Below are 24827 nucleotides of genomic sequence, written 5' to 3'. Positions count from 1 at the left end.
CCGAGGGGTGAGACGAGGAATTTCTATCTATCTATCTATCTATCTATCTATCTATCTATCTATCTATCTATCTATCTATCTATCTATCTATACACACATACATATATTATTGGTATAAATTACTAAAGAGCTCATTTGATGAAAAAAAGATGATGACAGTGAATAAGAAGAATGTCCCTGATGAAAGGAAGGGCCAAAAAAGCTAATAGCCGAATATATATGTCGTCAGTCTTTTACATTTTGTCATTGGTTATCGTGGAAAAAGTTTTTGACGAGACTACTTTTACCTCCCTCTTCTTCTTTTTATGTCTTTGATAGTAACTGTCAATTTGCTGTCTTGTGGAGGGACCCGAGCTGTTTTCTCCCCTCTCATCCATTCTCTGGGTCTCCTTGAGAAAGTATGCTGTGAAAAGACCTGATTATTATGAGATGGCACTCATGCTGCCTTTGCCGTCTCCTGATCTCTCCCCATCTACCTTGCGCTCTTTCTTTCTTGCTTCCGTTTTTCTCTCCCCCTCCCCTTCTATCATTTAATTTCATCTGAGGACGAGGACTGGTGAAGATACTTTCTCATTTTTTCCCCCTTTACTGTGCTGCTGAGTGCTTTCTCTGCTATTGTGTCCCACTAAAAGACTCATTACTGTCCTTCGCCTTTCCACGGGAAAAGTGCTGTTTCTGTGAATGAAGGTTTGACAGACGGCTATGAGAGGCAGATCGAGAACAAAGAAGAGCTAAATTTCCAGGTGCTGTTGTCGCTCTGAAACCTTGGCTTTTCACTGGAATGAAGGAGCAAAAACATCTCTGAATACACATCTCGTAGCAACCTTTGCTGGAATAATATTCAGCTCCTAAAACATTGAAAATAAGTCAAATATTTTTAGTCATGCGGGCACATGGCGCTCGCTTGGCAATATGCCATCAGTGAGAAGAAACATCACATGTAGTTAGTTTTAAAGTGAAATAAATTAAGTTTGGTAATATTATGGACTAGATCCAAGCAGGAGATGAGAACTTTATTGTCAATAAACTTTGCATGGATAAGAATTATAATTCTCTGTGCGCATACCAAAAGCTTTCTCAAATTCCAACTAACACGAGTGTTGTGGTTGAAAGAAAATGATCAGATTAAACATCCTCTGGAGAGTAAGCAGTCACCAAAGGTGTTTTTTCGTTGGAAGGAAAGTTCAAAATTAAAGCTTTTAAATGAAGGCAACGGCCAAATAGCTGGTTTTATCCAAACTTGACCCCATGTCCCACATGCTTGTCGAAGCTAATCTACCCGTATCTATGTACACACCATCTATTGTCAATCAGTCTTTGCTTGAGTCCCCAACACACCGAGGTGTGTGGGGTGGGGGGTGGGGGGGGCTGTAAGACAGGAGAGAACGATTACATTTTCACCCACATCTTACAAGCTCAAGATTACAGGCTTTTGGACAAAAAAAAAACACACACAAGAATGAAGGGGGAGCAAGATGGTGCGATGCATCATAACTGCGTGATAGTTTGTTCGATGATAGTACCAACTAATGATTGGAAAGGCAGATCAACCTTTCAAAGTCAGCCTTTCATGTCGATCCACACCAAGTAGAACAAAGTGAGATGCCTGTCATTTTGAAGACGCAAAGAGAAAATGATTGCACACCAGGCAGCTTCCATACAAAATGTGCACGTGTTGAACAAATAGGGCCGGATCGATGATTGGCTATGATTTCCGAGCGGTAAAAGCGGATGTCTTTGTATGTAAACCTGAGACCACGTAGGTTTGATGCCTACAACAGCTCGACGTGAGTTGATGATTTCGTAGCCATTTGTACCTGAGAAAGCTCAGATACAAACTGTTTGAAAAGCCGAGGCTTAAAAAATATGAACCAAAATCAAAACAAGCTGTTGTTTGCATAACCTGAGAGTGGATTTCATTTTGTTTAATTGCATCATTCCCTAATGCCTCGGAGATGACCCCAAAGTTGTTAGGGAGCATCTCACTTGTCTGACAGAAGAGTTACAGTATCATCAATTTCTTTTAGGAACGACTTTTAGCTCCTTGACTCTCACAAAGCTGCCAACCTCTAAAATTTCACTTCAAAAACAATTTGTCCGAATTTACACACACACACACACACACACACACACACACACACACACACACACACACACACACACACACACACACATTTTGACAATAATATTTGATTGTGACAGTGATTGCTGCATATTATGCAATAGGATGAAAATAATTATGCATACTTTTCAATTGGACAACACAATTGTTGCTCCATAATTCTTAATAAAGTATGGCTTCATTATTTGTTATTCGTGCTGTCACGATACCAACATTTTCACTTGAGAAAAATGAGACCAAGATAAATAATTTCAGAACTTTTTACACCCTTAATGTGAGATCTAATTGGTAAAAGGCAATCAAATTGTTTAAAAATATGAGTTGAAGAAAAAAATAGACGGTCATGTGGTTGCACAAATGTGCATAGCCTCTTCTGACTGGGGATGTGGCTGTGTTCAGAATTAAAATCCAAACTCAAGTTGAAATCATCGATTTGTATTTAAATACATTATACTTGTTTGAAAATAATCGCTAAGAGCATATGCGAACACAGAGAACTATGTACCTGTAGTAGTGAATTACGGAAAATATCACATGATACTGTTTTTAGCATTTCTTTTTCTCATATTTTTGGGCATGGGTAAAATGGCACCGAGTGATGGTGCATCGGCCATTAGTTGCCCATTAGTGCCCCATTAGTGGCCTAATGAAAAGTAAATGCTGTATATACTGTCGGAAGACACATTGTGTCCTCACCACTGATTCTCAGCTGATTTGTGTATCATTTTACGATTGACATCTTGTGAACATCATTTCATAGCATAAAAATATATATTATAATTCAAAGATGATGATAATCAGCAATATCATTACATTTCACCTGAAAGCCAAATATCCTTATTTTTTGTGAGTTGTGTATTTCTCTCTCTCTCTCTCTCTCTCTCTCTCTCTCTCTATCCATCCATCAACAAAAATAGCACATGCTAAATTGCTAAATAAATTCAAATATGGCGTATGTTCAAAGAGGGTATGTGTAAGTGAAATTAATGAGGGGGATGTGTGGATGTGTGTGTGTGTGTGTGTGTGTGCGTGTGTGTGTGCGTGCGTGCTGGATGGGGTGAATGACTTTATGAGGCAACTTTCAAAGGTCTTTACCACTGAACTTTTCATTGCAGAGTGACATGTCAGTCGCCTTAATGTGAATCCCTTCGCTCTATTCCCTGTTTCATTCTGCCATCCATTTCCCTTTCACTTTCTCTCGCGACTTGTCTTCCCTTGATCGCTGCGACCCCTTTGCCTCTGTTCTCTGCCTTCCTTCTCTGGCTGTCTGGCAGTAAAGGTTGATGGAGTGTGAAATTAGAAAGTGTATCATATTCTGCTCTGTGGCTCAATGTCCTGAGCTATAAGCTACAGCTCGTCACAGTGAAAAATACCATGCACTGAAACAGATACATTAACATGGTGTTTGTGCGTGTCTGTGCAAGTCCATGCACGTGTGTCAGTCAGCCAGTGTGCGTGCTCGTGTGTGTGCCGGTTTATCCAGTCATCGCTTATCTTAGATGACTTACCACTGACACGTTGGCTTTTTCTGCATGGAGAACGCAAATATGTGTACACGACTTGTTTTTATTTGCACCTCACTGTTGTGCCTACTCGAACCACCTGAATTTATGATCCCGTAAGGATCTATAAAGTGACGGAAGCTGTAGCAACCTCCTCGTTATACACAATTTCATTGAAGCTAAAATTCAAAGCTGAACACAATATGCAATCGTGGAAAAAAGAAGTACGTGATATTTGTGTTGAACAAATAACCGGGGGTGTAAAGAAATGAACATCTCAGATTTGATTGCTGAAGTACAAAAAATGTCAACTAACATTGAAAGTATGTATTTATTGTGTGCGCATGAATGGGTGTACCTTCATCAAGCCAGACACTTCTCCTTTTTGAAGTGGAGCAGCAATGGAGGGAGTGAAAGGTTTTATGTCTTCCACTGGTCGTCCTTTCAGGAAGTGTTTTCCTGCCTCGTAGATGTCTACTTCAATCATTTTCCCTTTGAACTCGAACCTCTTGGGAACCAGTACCTGTAAAACACATATTGTAATCAATCGATCAATGGTGATTATCTTAAAAAGCAATTGTGGACAGTTCTCTACTTCTGACTTGTAGGGAATATTTCATTGGCTATCTTGGAAGAATTTGGTGTGTAGGAGGTATCATGCCATCAGGTGACCGTGACCTCAAAACCGTTTTTATGGATGTATGGACAAAAAAATATTCTCACGACACCTTCATGGTTCTCCGCAATTACAACGTAGCATTGTGCTTGCATCTTATTACACTATTTTCAAATGTAATTTCAATGGAGTGTTTCAGCATTTCCGATACCACGTTCATCTTGTACTCACTCTTTTCCCAATACATAAAGTTGTGTGCTATCCTCTACATAGCAGAGCAGAAGAAGTGAAATGATGGAGCTGAAATGTTACCGCTGTGGCGGCGCATTTATGCCCGGCTCAGTGCTAATCTGTCAGTCTTTATCCAGTGGCTGGAATATGATCGGCCGTGGCGTCTACCTGCCAGCGCCACACCTCCCTAATCATCACACCTGCTGCTCACCACAGTGTGTGTGTGTGTGGGCGAGAGTAAGCAGGCAGCAAACTGAGAGGTTTGAAACAGTGGACGTGGAGGAGGTAGGTGACATTGTGCATATTGGTGACAATCATTTGAGGACCATTAAAGGGAGATTCAATGATGAAAAAAAAGCTTGTCCCATGTCACTGGAAACCCCCACTGCAACACCCCCCCCCGCGCTCCCACAACCTCCTTGCACACGCAGGTGAGGCAGCTGCTTATTACAATTGTCAGGTTAAAGCGAGATCGAGTGATTTGTTCACACTCCCTTTCGGACCTTCCCTTCGTCAACCCACCCAACAGCTTTGCACATCCATTTCATTGCCTCCACTGCTCCTCCCAGCTGACCCTTGGCCTCTCCTTGCTCGCTCCCCCAATGGACCCATTTCTCAGAGTTCAGCAGTCCTGTGTTTTCTTTCATGTTCCAAATGACAGATTTAGTCATCCGGTGGAACTTCTTCTTACTTAGACTTATGAAATGTACAATAATTAACACGGCAAGCAAATTCTTAGTGCATCCACTTCAAAGTCCTGAGGTTGGTGGCTCGAATTTGGGCTCCGGCCTTCCTGTATGACCTTTGCATGCTCTCTCAGTGCTTGCAATGATTTTTTTCGGCTTTCTCCCACATTCCAAAAAACACGCATGTTACATGTATATACTCTAAATTCTCCGTAGGTGTGAATAGGAGTGTCAATGCTTGTTTGTCTTTAAGTGCCCGGTGATTGGCTGTCGACCAGTGCAGTGTACGCTGTACATCCGCTTCTTGTGTAGAGTCGGCTTGGATAGGCTTCATTTGATAGGACCCGGAGAAAACCCAAAATGAATGAATGAATGAATGAATGTAAAAAAACACTGTTACTTCATCCAGACAACAAAGACAAGTATAACAAATAACGACTGATATAGAAAGCGCTGTGGTCCTGCCTGAAATGATGACGTCTCACACGATGACTCTGATGATACCAGTTCAAACTTTGGCATTTTGTGTTGCTTTACATAAAATTTTGGTCGGATTACAAATGCTACAACGTCGGATAATTCAAATTCAGAGTCTGGATATAGTACATGCCACTTCAGAGATATTGCGGAGACTCAAGAAGGTTGAACAGTTTGGAATCGCTCTTAAAATTTGACTCCCTTTTCTGTTACATGTTGTCAAACGGGTATCAGCAACACGATCATAACAGTTACAATTACAAAACAATTACAATTTACAATTAACAAGGGCGATTTGCCCAGTTGCAGTTATGACATTTAACTAAAGTACAATCTTATGTAAGAGTACGCTGGTAACTTGACTTCTGAACTTTTGAATTTGTGACGAAGCTCATACCCATTAATCCATCCCAGCCTCTGATAAACCACCACATTCTTTTCTTGCATGCTTCCAATGAAATAGCAGTCCGCACTCATATGCGTGCGCACACGCTTTCACTCAAACACAGTTGTGTTCGTGTGTTAGCCTGACATGATATCATTATAACTATATGGAATTATCATTTGATAAATGAAATGGACACAAAAGTCATTTTCCGGACTCGATAACGGGTCATTTGCATGCTCCTTTGTTCCCATACGTCATCAACCTTCCATCAGGCTGATTTGTTCCCTCTCCTGTCAGTCGCCGTTGCTTGCCGCTGGGCGAGTTGGCACTCACACGCACACAATCGGTGGAAGGGCTTCTGAAAACCGTTTCAATGCTTTGGTTCGACGGTTTTAGTTCGGTTTGCATGTGTCCCGTTGGTTCTTTGGAACATGAATTCTTAAATATACATTTACAGCACATTTCCAAGACAAGTTAACGTGCTTCACATAAGCAAAGTCACAACACCTAAGCATTTACAAATGCACAAGTTGATGCCATTCAGAAGCAAAGTAAATAAAAGTGCGTTTCCAAAATTAGAAAGGGAATATACTATGACAACACTGAAACACACAAACCAGGAATATATCTTTTTTCTAAATATGCCAGGGCAGTATCGTGAAAGGCAAAGAACTCAAATCCTCCCATTGGCTTCCATGAGGTACAATCAACTGGTGCATCACATTGCTGCCCTTCATCCAACAGAATAAGTCACTGCGCTCCCTGCAAATATCTCAGCTTTGTATTCAATTACAAAAGCCCCGATTTCACACTTAGTACCTTAGTGACTACATTGAGCCCAGGCTCTGTATTATGATATTCATACTTTTTATTGTTTTTGTTTGGTGGTTAATTGGGAGGTTTTTTTCAAATGTAAAATGTTTTCCAACTTATCTAATTTTTAATTTACTCTTTCCTAAATAAAAGCTCAACTTGTGAATTAAGTACTATATTATGCATATAGACTGGCGTGTTTGTATTAACACATGATTAACAGATGATTTAAAATGAGCTGGAATCTCTCCATTGCGAGATCTTGCATTGGAGATGCAGACTCGGGAGGCTGGTCTTGCTGTCAATTCTGGTGTTGGAAAAGGGTATCTGGTGCATTTTTATTTTATTTTATTTTTTTAAATCATGACAAACCTACTTGTGTGTTGATGTCTGCCTTAGGGCATTGGCTCTGGTTGGCCATTTACAGCACCACTCAGCTAGTTTACAAAGCACCTAAAAGTGCATTGGCGTCAGTAGCCCTCCTTATTTTCCCCTCACGACTTGAGCTGAAGCTCACTCATAAGTTTACAACACAAAGTACAAAAGAAAAAAAAGACCAAGGAACTCAAAAGCTCGCATGCTGGCATTCTTAAGTCACAATTTTAACAGAGAATGGATGAATTTAATTACTATTATTTATAATTGGAAACATGCAGTGGAAATCCATACAAATCAAATGATTGATTTTGACAAGGCTCTCTCAACAACAGGAAACACTTTTTCTTGAAGAATCAACACATACACACGACACACATGCCCACATGAGCACTCATGCACCTGTGCGAAGTGTGCGAACGCACAACATATGCATGGAGCGTGAAACGTGCAACCTGAGTTCATAGCATGCAAAAAAAGTACAGTAGGTGCTGAGGGGGTGGGCAGGAGGGAGCAGGAGGGAGGGAGCAAGGAAGGAGGCGGAAAAAATACTGCCATCCGCTGCCCTCCCTGCTAATAAAAAGCACAACTTCAAACATGTTTCTGATGAGAGTTAAAGCGCGGAGGAAATTGATTTATTTGAAGATGTTTTAAAGTTAATTTTTCACAGGTTCAGAGAGGTTCTTTGAAGCCACGTTCGCTGAACAGCTGTGTGTGCGTTGGATGGAATGTTCATGTCTTTAGGGCTGATGTTCATACATTTGAAGGGAAAAAAAAAAGTCATTGCTGCCAAATGCTCTTGTGACCACCGTAGGGTGCGGGTGCACATTTGAGAGAGTGTGTGTGTGATATTCCAGCTTAACCTACTTTATTTGGTAGACAGAGAGCTGAAGCTGCAGGTAGTGGCACCTTCATGTGAGAATTCAAGTGACATGCAGAGCAAAGCCGCTCGCTCATCTGATGTGTTCAGTGTGAAGAACGAATTGATAGCATGAATAAAATAAAAGCAATTGAAGAAAAAAAATACTAATCACTTATAAGTGAAGCTTCTTCCCACACTGAAGATATTCCACAAGAAAAGCTTACTTACGGTAGCTTGATCAAGAGCAACATTTGTACTTTTCAATGTATATTTTTTTTAATTGTTAAATGTCTTACCTGCTCATAGAACTTGTTGTGAGCCACATAATATTGGGTATCAAAGGACTCTTCGGTCACCAACACGTGTTGTCTCTCCCCAACCTACACACAGACATAAAAGGAAAATGTTTTATTGCCTGCGCTGTCCAAAAAAGAAATGTCAATCATACTAACACTAAAAAAAGAAACGAAAAAGACAGGATTACGGGATTGTAATTTTTCATGTTGTCTTCTTTTATTTCATCATCTCTTCCAAGTCTTCCAAGCCATTGGTTTGACTGACTAACACCAACACATTTGCTATTGTGTTTTGCTCTAACATTTTACACAGGCATTCAAACTTTACTTTAACCCACACAAGAAAACTTGATTACACCACATGTTTGTGCTCATCGCGATGTCAATTCAGTCAAAGTTTCTCTCTTCAGTTTTCATTGCACCACAATATTTAATTACAACCTCAAGGCTCCTGAGCCACTTCAGTTTGGGTGGCTTGCTTCAGACTTTTCCGCAGTATTCATCCCCATCCCTTAGAAATGGTTAAAAAAAATGGATGAAAGGAGAATGGAAAAAAAAGCAAGGCTGCAAATTAAATACAGAAAAGGCCCATTCAGGATAACAGCAAATCAAGGCAAGGCGGCAAGGCCGCTTCGCTTTGCGATGCACAATTCTTTCGACTGAGCCATTCAGTGTGCTTTAAAGAGTCAAGAAATACAATCATGATGTGAGAACTGTGCAAAAGCACACAAGGGCCTTGCAAAATATGAAAAGTATGTCACAACAACTGAAATGAAAAATTTACACATAGTAAAAGATACAACAATTACTATGGGGCTCTTAGGATGGCTTTCTCAAAGAAAATGAATGTTTTTGTGATAGTTAATTTTCTCTCACATCAACTACTGTAGTTAGGTAATCCGGCTATTTTGCATTTTCACAATACTGCTTCAATTTGTTTTCTTTTTGCCTCTTTAAGAGGCATTAAGCCAGCCCAGATGGCCAAAGGCTCTCATAAGGATCACACGGCAAAAACAGATGTATACTACTTGGGTCTGTGGTGTGGAGATGAGGAGCAACATATTGGAGGCAGTTCATGAATGACTGCTAGCCTGGAAGTGAATTGAACGAATTAATGAAACGTGTTCATGTTATGCCCCTTTCCATTGTATCGGTTGTGCCCACCTACCGGTAGTTCCACCCTGTGTGGTTGCTTTTCCATTGCGTTTTTTTTCAGAGCTGTGTGGGTACTATGCCTCTGAAACACCGGTCCAGCATGGCCGGGGGTCATCACTGTCATGTGATTGGTCGACAAATGAAGGTGTTTCTTAAGCCATGTTGCAAGGAACGCCATTGCACACGCCCATTCCCTGGTTTTAAGTGAGAGAGAAACAGCCCTCGTGAAGCCCGTGAGCCGTGCGGAAATCGCTTCTTTCTCCGGTGCTTTCTTTTCACGCCATAAGGAATTGAAATACAGAGTGACCGAAAATGACGGCAAACAAGAACTGTACCTGCTATTTGTACAACTGATGATGCAATTGCTTTATTTATAATATAATAATAGTATTGGCCACACAAATTAATTTCATTTGCGAACAATTCAGTCACGTGGTCTAAATTTTATCGCCTTTCCCAATTGTGCTCCAGATGTCCAGGCACCATGGTGCCTGAGCCACTCCTGCATGGAGCGTGCGAAACTGTGAGAAGCAAAATACAGTTTTTGCTGTTCACATGACCCGAGAGGACAAAGTGAGCTTTGTCTGAGAACCACAAATCAAAAAAGTCCCAGTTGACATAAAAAATGTTTACAAAGCCAATGACAAAGAACTTCTCTTTTGTCCCTATAGCCCTGGGTGAGCTACTGTTTAATCTGAAATTTTTTAAAGGTCCAGGTTTTGGTCCATGAACAAAATCCGCCCCAGTGATTCCCAAGGAATGTCGAGCTCCAAGTTGTGCCTCCAAATTGATTCCTTAGTGACTGAGTCCCTGAGAGCATCAATACCCCGAGCAACCCTCACACTCAAACGTCATCGAGTTTGCACCCCTTCAGATCAGAGCTCAGGTCCGAAACAGTTCCCTTGGTGATGACCTTACCGACCCACCTGGAAACTACCGTTTTGTCCAGGTCAAAATTGAAATTGAACTTCCTTCAAACGTATGCAAAGCGCAGATTTAAATGACACTTTCTGAAAATACAAATAGTCCTCTACTCACTTATCTACGGCAATTTCAGAAAAAAAAAGCTGTTCAAGGTAAGGTGTTCTCCCTTCCTTTAGAAAAATCGAGATGAATCGCATTATGATTCGCAATTTTATCATCCGTAGTATGGGTTGCAATCATTTTGTACAAACCACTCTGTACAAACCACTTGAAGTCTCTTTTTTTTTTGTTTTTTTTTAATTAAGAAATATTGCATATTAAATGATAACCAAAATGCAAGAATCATTCTGGGACTGGATCCTGCAGATGAAACAACTTCAATGCAAGATAGAGCCAACAACACTAACCACCAAGAACCCCTCCTGCTACATATATATATATATATTTTTTTTTGTTTTGTTTTTTTTAAATGGTGGGGTATTAAATGTCCTGCAGGCCAAATGACCACGAGTTGCATTTTGATACTATTTGTACGGAGCTGTATACTTGAAAACCGAGCTGATTGATCACTTTCCAAGCAATCTGTCTTCGTAAGGCCTTAGAAGTAAGGCTGTGAAAATATGCATTTCCGCACACATCTGCCGCCTACTTCCTCCTTTCCCCTTTGAGTCTTCAGGCATATGCCCTTCAATCTCTGGGCTGTCCGTAACGTTGCAATGTGTGTGTTCCAACACAGCCACCACCTGCACAAGCATGCGAACAAGCTCCAAAAGCCTAAATACATCACACACTTTAAAGCACATTTCGGAGGATACAAACCCTTTGAACGTGATTAACGCAAGGCAAACATTTGGATTTTTGCTACTTCGGATTGGAGGCAGATGTTTTTTTTCTTTGTGGGACTTCACATCCGTAGCTCGTGAGACTAAGTACTTTGTTTTCTGATTTCAACATCTGAAGAAGCCTTGTCGACTTAAGTGCATATTGTCTTAGTACACATAGTACTGTAAGTACAAGGCCGGTTATTTGTATTTTTAAATCGCCCAGATGGGCAGTGGGTGACCAGTCTGAGACTTTTCATTTTTAACCCATCAATGTTGTACTGAGATTTAAAGATATATTTTGGTGGAGACTGAGATGTCCACGATGCGTGTGAGTGTGCATTGTCCTGCCTTAATAATATCCAATCCCCACCTAAATAAGCAGCAAGCAGGAATGATCTTGGCTTAGTGTATGTGCGAATGGGATTAGCATGCATGGACAGATCCCCTGCATTGGCAACGACATGTATGGAAATACGTTTGCGGCAAATCAAAAGTTGGTGAGCTTCCCGTGTCAATTACGCAGTGAGTGCTGTGTGTTTGCATGCAAAATAATTTAAGTTTGTCTTTGCTAGTGCGCTTCCTGCTACAGACTGACCATGTTTGGATTCGTGTTTACTCAATCAGTTGACTCGCAGGCCACCAAGCAGCATGTCTATGCACAGGGAGTTTTAATTTGCATCAACATCCAGAAGACGACATCCCACGGTGCATGGCAGATCCGCAACAGATTTATGGGATCATGAGTTTAATTGCTAATTAATCCACATCATAACATGGGTAATGACAGCACCGTGGCTTTGAATTTGTAATCAATGTTTTTTTTTTAATTTTTTTATCTGTGTCATAAATAAAGGAGCAAGTCACTCAAACGGCATCCGAAATCCCTTGCCACTTTGTTGGCTTTTTCAGCGATGCAAACAGAATAACGACAAACCATACGGAATGGCAGTTGGACTGCTGCAATCAATTTACGTGGGAGGAGGGTGTGGAAGCAACACCAGTGCATACAAACAATGGAACGCTTCTGAAGAAAGTATACATAGGGCTGGGTATCGATACAAATTTCCTGAATCGATTCAATTTCGATACACAACAGCACAACCTAAAATAATAATAATAATATAATAATAATAATTATAATAATGATAAAATATACATTTATTTTATATTTATAGCTAATTTGTATGTTTCCTCCAAGATTACACTGCCCTCTTATCTCTCTTGTTTGACTGGAAAAAGAGTCTAAAAAGATCCTGCACCTCCACCAATGCATAATTCTGTCTGAGTAATGCACACATTTTTATTTCTTCACCCATCACTTGAATTCATTATCTACTCCTTATCTCTCCTATGCACACTTTCAGCCGACTGTGTAACACATTCTCACAAGCCCAGTGGAAACAGTGTGGAATGTGATTGGCCTTCCTCCTGTCCAACCAATGCTAATTTATTACATACATAAAAATCAACACCTCTGAGCACAAATCTGCGGCTCCGCTCAAAGGGAGCCCTGTGTGGCTCCTCGAAGGCAGAGTTGAACTATCATTGTGAAGCGGCAAAATACAGACTCGCTTTTAGTGAGCAGACCACAGACGAGAGAAACATTTGTATTTGAATATGTGGAACTATAGATGCAAAATTACTCTCTTCCCAAAATAAACTGCCTTGAGAGACATACAGTACAGATTAATGCAGTTAAAGTGGAAAACTAAAGTGAAAAATAGGATGTGAGATTGACCCTCACAAACTCAGTTCAAATAGCTCTGAATCAAATCTATAGCGGCAGGGAAAATATGATTCAAAGGTCCAACAGGAATGATAACACAAGACACCATGCAGAGACGATCAGTTTCTCTCTCTTGCAAGCCAACTTTAAATTTTCTGACTTTTATTTTCTATGATTATTTTTTCTCAGGGGACTCACAGACAATGAACCAAAAGCAGAACAAGATTCATTCTTTGGTTCAAGATTCTGAACCAAAGAATGAAATGGGAATAATAATAGGAAGTCCAAGATGGCGCCCGAGTAGGCAGCCGTCGGCAAGTGCTCTCATGAGCCTTGCTTTTTTTGTTGTTTTTCTGTTTGTTTTGTCACTTTGTGTTTGTTGTTATGTCGTGTGGACCTGATGTGGACTGTTTTCAGCATTTTTTGGCCACGGCATTCATCAAGGAGGACACTTGGTGCTTGGTGGTTGCGCCTTCTCGGCAGCACGGGTATGCCAGCACTGTTTTTGATTGGGAGGATTGTCGGCGCCATTTGACTGTCGTTGCTGGACAGCTCCGGGGCGCTTGTGTCTTGCGCCTGTAATGGGCAGCATTTTCACAGCCCCGGTTTGTTCAGCGGAGAGATCGGTGCTGTTGAGCGGTCTGCGGCTGGATGGATGCAAGGCTTGAGGAGCCGACGATGAGAAGAAAGGAGCGTTAGCGCAGAGCGCCAATGCGGATGTGGAACCGGGAGTCGCGGCTTGGAGTTGAAGCGGATTACGTGGGACAGGAGTAGTGAACTAATCTCTTTTTGTCAATGGACGCTACAGCTTCGTGTTTGCTTTCAAAACTTAGCTTGTAGCAGACATGCACATTTTCAGCATGACGTCTGATCCACTGGTAAAAGGACACTTTGATCCTCTCCTCTTTCATCTATAACTGCTTCAGACAACAAAGTGTATGCAGGAAAGTGGTGAAGATTGCATGACTGTCTGTGTCCGATGTGTTGTGTTATTTTGACTTCAAGATGGCGCCGCGTGAGTGGCTGCCTTTCCAGCAGCTCCTATATTTTGTTGTTCTACTTCTTCCATTCATAACTTTGCTGCTGTGAATTGGGAATTTCTCCATTGCGAGACTAATAAAGGTTTTCTTATCTTATCTTATCTTATCAGCTCCAGGAGTGACAAAACTTCTCGTTGAGTCTAAAAACATAGCTGATGAGCCACTTCGGAGGGAAAACAGTTACAATTTGATTAGTGTCCTCTTTTGGAGCGAGTCCACGCTCATTTTAATTGATGGCTTTCTCCAAACATTGTCCATTCACCGCAAGATGCTCATGCATCTGTTTTCGAGATGAACACCCTGGCCCTATTTAGAATAATAATATCTGACTAATGAGGATGGTAACCGGTATACGAGGGTGCACGTTAGCGAGGGCCAAACTCATCACACTTAATAGTGTTGATAGGAAGGGGGTGGATTTGCTATGTTTGGCAAAATGACATGAAGAGAAGTTAAGCCATTCACCCTTTGAGGGACAGCGGTTACTACAGTGGACAGCTTATCATGTTATCAGGTTACAGGGGGCATGAAAGGGTTCAAATCAAACCGGAACGATTTAAGCTAACATGACCGACCTTGCATGAAGGCAGTTCTGCAGAGAAAAGAGACGATATCTGTGCAATAGCATGAGGTCAGAAAAGTGTTAAGCACCTCTTGGCCTTTTCATTTTAACACGACTCCCCAAACTAAAAAAAAAAAAATCTATGCGCTCCTCAGAGAACATCTTTCAAATAATAGCAGCGCAACACTGAAAGGCCCCTCCGTCACTGAGCAGTGACGAGTCTTCCGAATGCCTCCAGTAGATCATTGTCACGAGTTAGGTGGTTGAAGGTAGAGTGAAAGCGGACACGTATCCCATATGATCTAGTTCAGCATCACTTATCTCTTCTTTATGGCCTAATTAGTTGTCTAATCGGCGCCAAAGGACATCTTTTATTATTCCAGGCAGACCGGGTGGAGACTTTAAGACGAGCGGATTGTGGAGGGGAAGGGTTGGAGAAGGGAGCGAGTCTTAGGCACAGAACATGGTTTGCCCCAGACAGACTCTGCCCACAGACAAAAACCTTTTCGATGGATTTTGATGAACATCATGTCTTTTTTTTTTTTAAATTGAAATATCGCGTCATTGCATTCCCCTCACCGATTATTCTTTCTCAGAATGATATAAAGTGCATAACTGCACATAAACAAACATGAACAGAAAAACAAAGGATCCTTCATATTGGACTTTCACTTTTATTACATGAGTGCACACTGTGTACCGTGGAACAAGTTCAACATTATCACCAATGAGATAAAGTTAAGTGAACGTTTCCCACGCGACTCGAGCTGCTTTTGTCGTAATGTTGATGCATCAGCTCAATCTCCGTTTTCAATCATGTTAATCACTGTTCCCGATGTTGAATGCAATGTGGAAATTACCTTTGTGCACCGTTTTCATTTCTCAAGAATCAACATTCCACCCGCTCAAAGGCAAAATATTTAGAACTCAATAGGAAATGACACAAAACATTGCATTTTGGTCAAACCGAAAAGTGTTTTTTCAGCAATGTGAGTGCCGCCGACAACAGCAGTGCCTGGTTTAACATTTATGGGCTAGAATGACGGCTTTAAACGTAAAAGTGACATATGTTGCCACAAAAAAACTCATTTATTTTGTCATAATTTTGAAAGTTGTTACAGTACGTTAATTAAATTATGCAGATTTAAAGTAACTAAACAAAGACAGAAGAAATAAATGGAAATGTAATCCAGGGTCAAATTGGGATTGCCATTGTAAAACGAGCAATGAAGCCCAGCAACCTGGCTCAATTTGGAGTATGAAAAGCTGAAGGTAGTTTGAAATTCCTCATTCCTATTCGTAATAGTGAAAAATCAAAATCAAAAATCATGAAAATAAAAAATCCAGATTGTTTTTTTTTTTTTTTCTTTTAACAAATGTGTGGAGCATTCCATGGTCATGTCATGCATGTCAGCAATGTCAACTCTTGAGTTTGTGTGCAACCCCGGAAGCACAATTTTCTGAAAATGTTGCTGACATTAAAAAGTCTCCACCGCTGGGGATTTTTTTTTGTCTTTTAATCGAGGTAGTTGATTGTTGTAACCAAACTACATATAATATGGAAGCAACCATGTGCCACCATCCCACCATGCCGATTGTCAGCATTTTCTGTAGATATGCAAGAGAGAGTCACCACATCAAGTAAAAATGTGATTCCAGATGTGCTCACAACTCCCGTTGCCGCTGTGATTGGTTAATTATTTTCATTTTATATTTGAGCATTATATTCTTTTGTGTTACAGTTACGTAGGTTATATTCCGTTTAATAATTGTTTAAACAAGTTTATGTTGATATTATCTGATTGGTTAAGGAAACCAAGAAGTGTTTTGTGTTACCGGGAAAGTGTGTTCTCGTCTCGTTCGTTCGTGCGGAGGTGCAGACGTGGGAAAATAAAAAGCTGCCTTCAAAGGATTCCATCTCTCCTTTTGCCCATTTCTAAAGTAGAGCTATCCACTACAAAACTATGAACCTCTCAATTTACAAAAGTGAGACTTTAATCTCAGAATTCTGATCTTGCTTCAGACAACAAAGTGTATGCAGGAAAGTGGTGAAGATTGCACAACTGTCTGTGTCTTATGTGTTGTGTTATTTTTGTTATTTTGACTTCAGGATGGCGCCGCGAGAGTGGCTGCCTTTCCAGCAGCTCCTATATTTTGTTGTTCTACGTCTTCCTTTCATAACTTTGCTGCTGTGAATTGGGAATTTCTCCATTGCGAGACTAATAAAGGTTTTCTTACTTACTTATATACAGGTATATACAGTATATATATATATATATATATATATGTATATATATATATATATATACATACATATATATATAAAACCAAAAGCAGTTCTCAACATTATCATCATCATCGGCAGCCCATTTCATTTTGTTTTCAGTTTTATCATGACATCATTGGTAACATATTCTTGCATCATTTACATTTACTCCTGATCAAATAGTCTGTAAACATTGACAGAGATCCCCGTTATAAAACGTGCATGACCCTATTATGTTTGTTGCATTTTTTTTTTCCAAATGCATTTTACAGTCGACATGTTTTAGATGTTTCCCTCCTCCAACACACCTGATTCAAATGGAGTGGTGACCCTCACTTTGGGGTTTTTACATTGTTAAAATTGCCGTTATTTTTTGGTTAAAGACTTAAACTGCTTCAAGATGTATTAGAAAAGCAACATTTTCATAAACATCGAGGCCACAAGAGGCTTACATAATGGAGAAATTAATAAATAATCGTCTCATCTGATAAGAGAAGAATCTTGTTCTGCCGAGCTTGTTGTATATTTTGCTACAGCCCCATTTTAAAAACAGAGTAGAGCCGAGCTCTTGATGAGGAGTGGAAAATTGCCATTTTATTTGGTTCTGGAAGGTCCTATCATGAGTTACTCTCCTCTGCACGACTGGCTTAAGCAAGAAATCTGTTGTCACTGTTTAATAATATGAGGGTGGGGGGTGTGGGGTGTATACATCCACCTTTTATTTATTCATTGAATGATAGGAGTGTGTGAACGTGCGTGGATGTGATTGTGCGTCAAGCTTGTGGGGAACCAGCCTTTGGCATTAGAGCGCCTATGTGTTTGCAACTGCTGCATCAATCAGAGGTAGGCTGTGATTGTCAGGGCTGATTGTCCATTATGTCTGTGTGGGCCTGGAGGCCTTGGACTGAGTGTGTGTCTGAGGGAGAACGAAGGGCAGAATATGGAAGTGAACGTGTAATGCACACAGCTATACATCCACATGAATCTATATAATTGAGGCTGAAAATAATGCCTTGGCGCTAGGAGTATGATTGTGATTGCTGGAGGCCCCACCTGAAGACAGCAAATCATACATGCAGAGGAAAGCCAATCTAGCGGACATGTCTAATTACAATTGGAGGCTAGCCCCCTAGTTGTTTTCTTAGTAGGAGAGATTACATGCGGTATGCATGTGTTTCGATAAGTGAGGGAAGGAGGGGATCGGGGCGGGGGGGACAAACTCTGGGTTACAAGGCCATCCTGGCGGCTCTTTGGATAAGGGAAGGCTCTCGTCCGCCAAACGTTTGACTGGGTTAAAAGGCTGCACATCATCTGTGATGCGTTGATCTTCCCCTTCTCCTGGCTTTTACTAAGAAATGAAATATGGATTCAAAATGTGAGGAAAGAGATTAAATGCTCGACGGTAAAGCCTTTTTATTTTGTTTGCTTCATTGATGCCACAAATATTTGCGTCGGGTCCTATCATCGACAAAAAACAGAATTTTTACTGCGTAAACGACATGGTAGGTTTCTAACAGGAAGTCGGTCATATTGTGCAATGTATTGTTTTTAAAAAATAGCTTTAAGTCAAAATTTGAATGCCTGACCAAAATTTCCTGCCTTAATTGTTGTACAACACTACATACAGTGTATGTAAAAAGTCTACACCCCCAAGTGAAAATGCAAAGGTTTTGTGGCAACCACCACGTCGAATCATTTCAGAATGTTTTCCATCTTTAAATAAAGTCACTTAAGTGTTTTCCTGTGGGTATGCGTTCTAAGTTGAATTTTTCATGAAAGGTAGTTATGACTTTTGTTTTTTTTAAATGCATTAGTTTTATTGATTTATTTTTTTCCCCATGTTTGTTAGTTTTTGGTGTTTGCCCATCTGTCTCACTGTTCAGAAGTGATCATTTTCACCTGTGCAACCAGCACTTGTTGAGCAGGTACTCCAAGTGCAACTATTTTTTTTTAGATGAGAAAAAGGTTAATTTTCCATCAGTAATTTCAGTACAAATTCAGAGGATTGTCCAGCAATCCAAGTTTGGAAAAAGGAAAAGTTTCAAAACCAAGTGCAGAGCCGGAGGGATTTTATTGTTTTGGACATTGTGTAGTGTGGAGAGAACTTTAGGTTGAAAGGCCTTGATAGCACAGCACGTGTGCTCTATAGGTCAGAGAGTATGGAAGGCATGAAGCCCACGTAATACAGTTCCCTGTAGGGAGGTGGGAGGCTTGGGGTGACCATTGTAATGTATGCAGAGAGACATTTCGGCCATTCTAGCCAGGTCAGCAAGAAAAAGCATCAAGATTGTTAGTGTGTCAGTAGAATACAGCATAAATGTTCGATTGCCTACAGCAAATGGCTCTGAATTCATTATTGGCATAGTAAAACATTTTTTTGTTCTTTCAATAGTTGTGTCTTCCTTCCAGGAGTTGTTGAGATATTTGGATTGAATTGGTTATCGTTACATAGATCAAGTTGTTACTAAGACCCGTTTTCGCCCAATGTATCAATTAAAAAAAATGTGAACAGATTTGGATGTTGCCCACTCTGTTGCAGTTTCACTCCTAATTGTCTATGAATCCGAAAGTAGCTGGCGGCACAAACCTATACTTCCTGCCTTGATATCAAACACAACATATTGACTTTGCAGTGTGGCATTAATCACAAGATTGTATTTTTTTTTCAGAGGCAAAGCTGTATTGAAGTTGTCAAAATATGAAACTTCCTCTAATGGTTCCTCAGTCTGGCTCATTCCAATTTTGATATCCAAATCAAGAAACCCAGAATTTAGAAGCCACACTTCCAATTAGAACTCGACAAGATATTGATTGCATGTTCTACTTGCTCCTATTTCATATTGCACAATAGGTTTTTTTATTTATTTATTTATTTATTTTTTTAATATACTATACTTGCAATACAAAAGCCCAGACTTTAGTCTTCGTCCAAATGCCATTTTTAAAAAATGTATTGGGTTGGTTAAAAATATTCAAACGGAAGCTGTCTTGTTCATGTTTGATTTTTTTTTTCTTTAGTTTAACTCAAACTTCTGTTGGGGTGTGTAGCAAGACTAAAGCTCAACTTACTGTCTATTCATTACTATGAATCCAAGTGAAAAAAAGTCGAATGTGAAAAAGAGCGGAAGCTAAAAAATAAGTTGCCTCAATAATAATGACAGTATATTTAAATATAAAATCACTTCTATGAAAATGAACTGGTCTCACATACCTGTAAATGCAAATGCATAACATATGGCACTCACTCAGGGCTAAGAGGAGATTAATGTGTCATGGCTGTTCAGTTGCCACACAGGCAGAGCAAAAAAAAAAAAAGCCTTACTGGGCAATGTATGGACAATGTGCCTACTACAGCACGGCATGTAGGCTCCCATATTAAGATGTGTCAAAGAAGGGGCATCGAGAGTTGAAGTGAAAATGGACATGTTGTAGTACATATTAGCTGAATTCACATTTTTTTAAAAAGCAAGAAGGACAGAGGCTACAATAAAGACAAAGAGCTGACAAGCACCCGCGGCGGAGTGCTTTGCAGATTCGAATGCTGCATTTACACTACAACCCCAATGTCCGTGGAAGCCCGGTTTCAAGCCAGCATGGACGGAATGGGATGGAGATATGACAAGATGAGGTGATGCGATCATTATATCCAGAATTTTGCCACAACAAACAAGGTGTGGATAAGAAACCTAGTGCGACATAGTAAAACTGAGTGAAGCCAACAAAGCCTAACAGTACGTATTAGGGTGTAGCAAAACTTGGAGGCGTTCTGTCATGGGACAGGAAGCCGTCGCTCTCGGGCGAAAGCCTCCCATCTGCAAAATCATTGCAGGAAATTAAGTCAAGAACAATAAAACATCTTACTTGGATTACCACACACCACGTCGTTCAAATTGATGTCATCTTATATTGCCGTCATAAGTGCAACAATCAATAAATGGCACCTTGACAATGTAAAACATCGCATATATCTACAGAGCAATTATCCGAAGGGAGAAGCCCAAATTCCCCCCCCCCCCAAGTAAAAGTCATATTGTATTCAGCAGGATACGCTTTAAAGGAGCAAACGACTCTTAAATGCGGTTGATATTAGCAATTCAATGGTGTCGAATGATTTATCCTGAGGGAGGAGGTGGGGCATCTTCTGGTTCAAAGTGACTCAGAGAGCACACCCCCACAAACGGCAAACATTCATCAAAGGGAACAGGTAGTAATCAGACAGAGGCGAGACTGCTAATGTGCAGCTGTGCCTTTCAAACCAACAGGCAGACAAGACAAAAGTAAAGCATCCGCACTCCGCAGAGCTCGATGAAGCAGACTAGGAGCTCGGATCCAAGTTACAGTTTTGAAACGTCTCCCGTATGATATCACCCTCTATTGTTTATACTATACTAATGCGCAGGGCATTGGGTTAGCTCAGTTGTTAAACTTACATAGCCTCCATAACAGCAATACAACAACAGTCACCGTTCAATTACATTATTCTTGTACTTCACTATCCAGGCATGACTAATCAATTCATGATCAAGCCAGTGGTCACACGAAAAAGCGTGAACTGTTTGGTCATGCCAATTATCCGTACTGGTATTTGGACATTTTAACAGACAGTATTTTGACATCAGCCTTTTTTTTTTCTTAAACAATCTGGAAGATTATTATTATAATGTTTCACTGTTATTTCAAGCATTAAGAAATGCTGCTGCGCCTTGGGACTCCTTGCACTTTTTGTTTTTGTTTCAAGATAAAACAATGTGAATCATGGCGATTTCAGAAATACTGACATTTTGGAAAACAATTTACTGAAGGGAGTGATTTATTTGTTGAAGTTTTATTGAATTTTCTAAAACATGCTGCTGAGCCTGGGAGCTCATAGCACTTTTTGTTTGAATTTGAAGACAAATATGGCAAATGAACATGTTGTAAATCTGAAAAGCTGTGAATGAACACACTGAATGTCATTTAAACAAAGTGTTAGAGTTTGTTTTATTCACACTTGACAAATATTTTCACAGCAAATGGTTCAGGTTAGTGGTCTCCTTGACTAAAAACCATCGCTATGTAACAGCCATCTTCTTCTTCTCCTTTCGGCACATCCCTATTCAGGGGTCGCCACAGCGAGTCAGTAATTTCCATCCGCCCCTGTAAACCGTCCTACCAACTCGCATGGTCGTCTTGGCAAAAGTTTTACGCCGGATGCCATTCCTGACGCAACCCTCCCCATTTCTCCGGGCTTGGGACCGGCACTGGGGAACAGTGCACCCCCAGGGGAGGGCACTGCCCCCCAGCGGCTGGGTTGCTATGTAACAGCCATGAAAAAAAGAATATTGGTCTCTCTCTAATGTGGGGCACAGGGGTGACGTGCTCAAGAGAAGTAGAAGAGCAATGAAAAATCTGCTTTGTGTTGTGCACACACGGAAAGTGACTTATGCATTTGACCCATCATGGTGAACACACATTGTCAGTGGCATTCACTAGAGCAAGGGGGCTGCTTTGGTGCCCGAGGAGTAGTTCGGGTCTTGCTCAAGGGTTCCCATGGTGACAAGTGATCGTAACGATTTGGCCACAGCTGCCCCAAAGAAGTGACTGTTACTGTGATCAGTTACGCTGGCCACTTGTGACTTGATTTGCATTTACTGGACTTTGTGCAGTGTGCATGTGATACCGGGTCGTGTGGTGCAAAAGTAGCATTGTCAAACATCACTCCTCATGAGACTTCAGTGTTGTGCTAGCCGGTGGGTTTGCATTACAATGTACACAACCAAAGTGGACATTCATTTAAAACTGGTTGCTCTAACTAATATTTTGAATGGTATTTTTTTTTTTATTTACACACTGTGTAGTTGTGTTCTTTTGTGTTTTAATCATGCTATTATGCTTTGTGAATAAAATATGTTTTATACATGGAGAAAAGTTAAGAGTAAAAGTGCATTATTTCATGCCAGTCGAATAAAAAACTTAAAAATCAAGATATATATTGTGTATATCGTTACTCGGACATAAAACTCCCTCTAACAGGCTATAAATAGGAGCTCTGAGCCGATTCAGAGTTGAATTAAAAGTTGATAACACAGAGTCTAGTAGTAGTTGAGCAAAAACCTCTTTTTCTTTTTTTTTTTTTTAAATTACAGCTAGACCATTCCAAAAACAGAGTGTTATTATATAAGGTTTATATGCAAGTAAACATGTTAACCGACAAATAAAGGTTCAAGCTGTCATTGTGAGCTTTTAATGTGCTGTGAGGATGTCGTGACCTTGTTTGTCTCAGAGAATCCATTGTTACATCTTCTCACATACGATATAGGCCACAGGGTAGAACATGTAAACTGGCATTTTAGCCTGTGGTGAACGTGGCCTATGTGGCCGACAACAGCTGATGGCGGTTTCGCCAGCTCTATACATTTGCTTCCTAATGAGCATGAGCCTTCATGCATTAATGTCAATGGGGGTCTATAGGCATAAACAGGTCAGCGCAAGTGGAAATGAATTCATACAACATTAGATTAACAAACTAGCCCCTGTCCACCCGAAGACCTCCGTTGTTTGATCCACACTTGGCTGAAAATGTTATTCACTAAAACATGAGACGTAGAACCAACTTGGTTTCTTTTGGCTCTCCCACCCCACATCTCAACTTGTGGCGGCAACTGCAATTTACCCAATGTCCTCTGGCCGTTATATTGGCCATATTCATGGTCTCCAGGTGTTTATCATATAAATATTTACTCTAAGTACAACTTTACCAAAGCATTAGCTAGGGGTGGATGATTGATCAAAATTTGATGGTGATTTTGGCTTTTCTCGATCTTTAAAACGTTATAAACTGAGAAAAACAACTCGTGTGCAGAACAGCACAGTGCGTCTGGGCCAAAGCTCCCGACATTGTGAAAGTAACCTCAATGCATCATTTTGCTTGCATGGCAAGTGCAAGCGTATTTGATTCTGCTGTCGCTAAGCTTGAGGCTTGAACTTCGCATGATATTTACAAGATCATTTTGTACTTGACAAAAACAATAGAGTGTTCAAGAATAAAGTGTTCGGCAGGCAGGGATAAATCGACATGAATCAATGAGTAGAGTTGTAGTCGTTCAGTAAATAGTAAGTTTTGAGGTCAATGGAGAGTCGTTTAAATAAATGTGATTTCAATCTCAATCAAAATAATCATGATTATTATTTGTTTCATAATCACCCCACCCGAGCATTAGCATTCAGACTGTGTGTCGTCCAAAATCAAGTTGAATTGGTGTTGTCGGAGCGGACGTATGGAATTGTGTTGTAAAGACTCCCTGCAGTATGTTTTTATTCTGGTGCAAAAATTACTGATATAATGGAAAATGACACATCAAATGAATAAGATAAGTAGAAGTTAAATTTGGCAGATAGATAGCATCCGCTCTAATAGAAGCCATGCACCAAATAATTGCCAGGTGCTTCATCCAAATAAATGACTCCCGTTTCCCCATAGGGAAAAAAAAACCCAAAACCAAATAACAGGTGATGCCGCTCCATTCTATACAGCACAATGTTTACCCCTGAGATGGCAAATTAATTCTAGCGGGAGTATTTTACCTCAACGTTAGCTTGAGGACTTTCTGTCAGGGCGTGTTTTGTCTTCATCAAAAACACTCTCCAAACAAAGCAATTACAATGCGGCCTGGTCGTCTTCGTCAGAGTATGAATGTTGAAACGCCTGTGCAAAAACACACATCCATTTTTGTGTGACGTGATAAAGGCAGACGTGGTAACAAACACTTTCGTATACTTTCAACAAGATTTTGGGGGAAGCAGTTTATCATTCACAATACAGTATATGATAATTAGACATGATTTTTTTTTTTTTGGATACAATAGTTTTACAGGAAAAAAGTTTAACCCTCAAGGTGAAACATCACATTTACCCGTTAGTTTTTTTTAGTTTTCTCTCTCTCTCTCTCTCTCTCTTACACACTTGACGCCTCACGCTTGTTG

General features: G+C 40.4%; 1 protein-coding gene across 1 annotated transcript in view; it reads right to left on the bottom strand.

Annotated features, from left to right (window-relative positions):
- The window catches only part of cdkal1 (CDK5 regulatory subunit associated protein 1-like 1), a 201470-nt gene that overhangs the window by 7077 nt on the left and 169566 nt on the right, over window positions 1-24827 (bottom strand). The window contains exons 13-14 of the mRNA XM_019872988.1: window positions 8369-8452; window positions 3983-4147 (exon numbers count right to left, since the gene is read on the bottom strand). Of these exons, the coding sequence (XP_019728547.1) occupies window positions 3983-4147; window positions 8369-8452 (249 nt within the window). The remainder of the gene's footprint in view (window positions 1-3982; window positions 4148-8368; window positions 8453-24827) is intronic.

The sequence above is a fragment of the Hippocampus comes genome, unplaced genomic scaffold (assembly GCF_001891065.2).
Source record: "Hippocampus comes isolate QL1 unplaced genomic scaffold, H_comes_QL1_v1.1 scaffold242, whole genome shotgun sequence".
Lineage (NCBI taxonomy): Eukaryota > Metazoa > Chordata > Actinopteri > Syngnathiformes > Syngnathidae > Hippocampus > Hippocampus comes.
The sequence above is the reverse complement of the archived record's forward strand: the minus strand, read 5'-3'. Positions and strand labels throughout refer to the sequence as shown.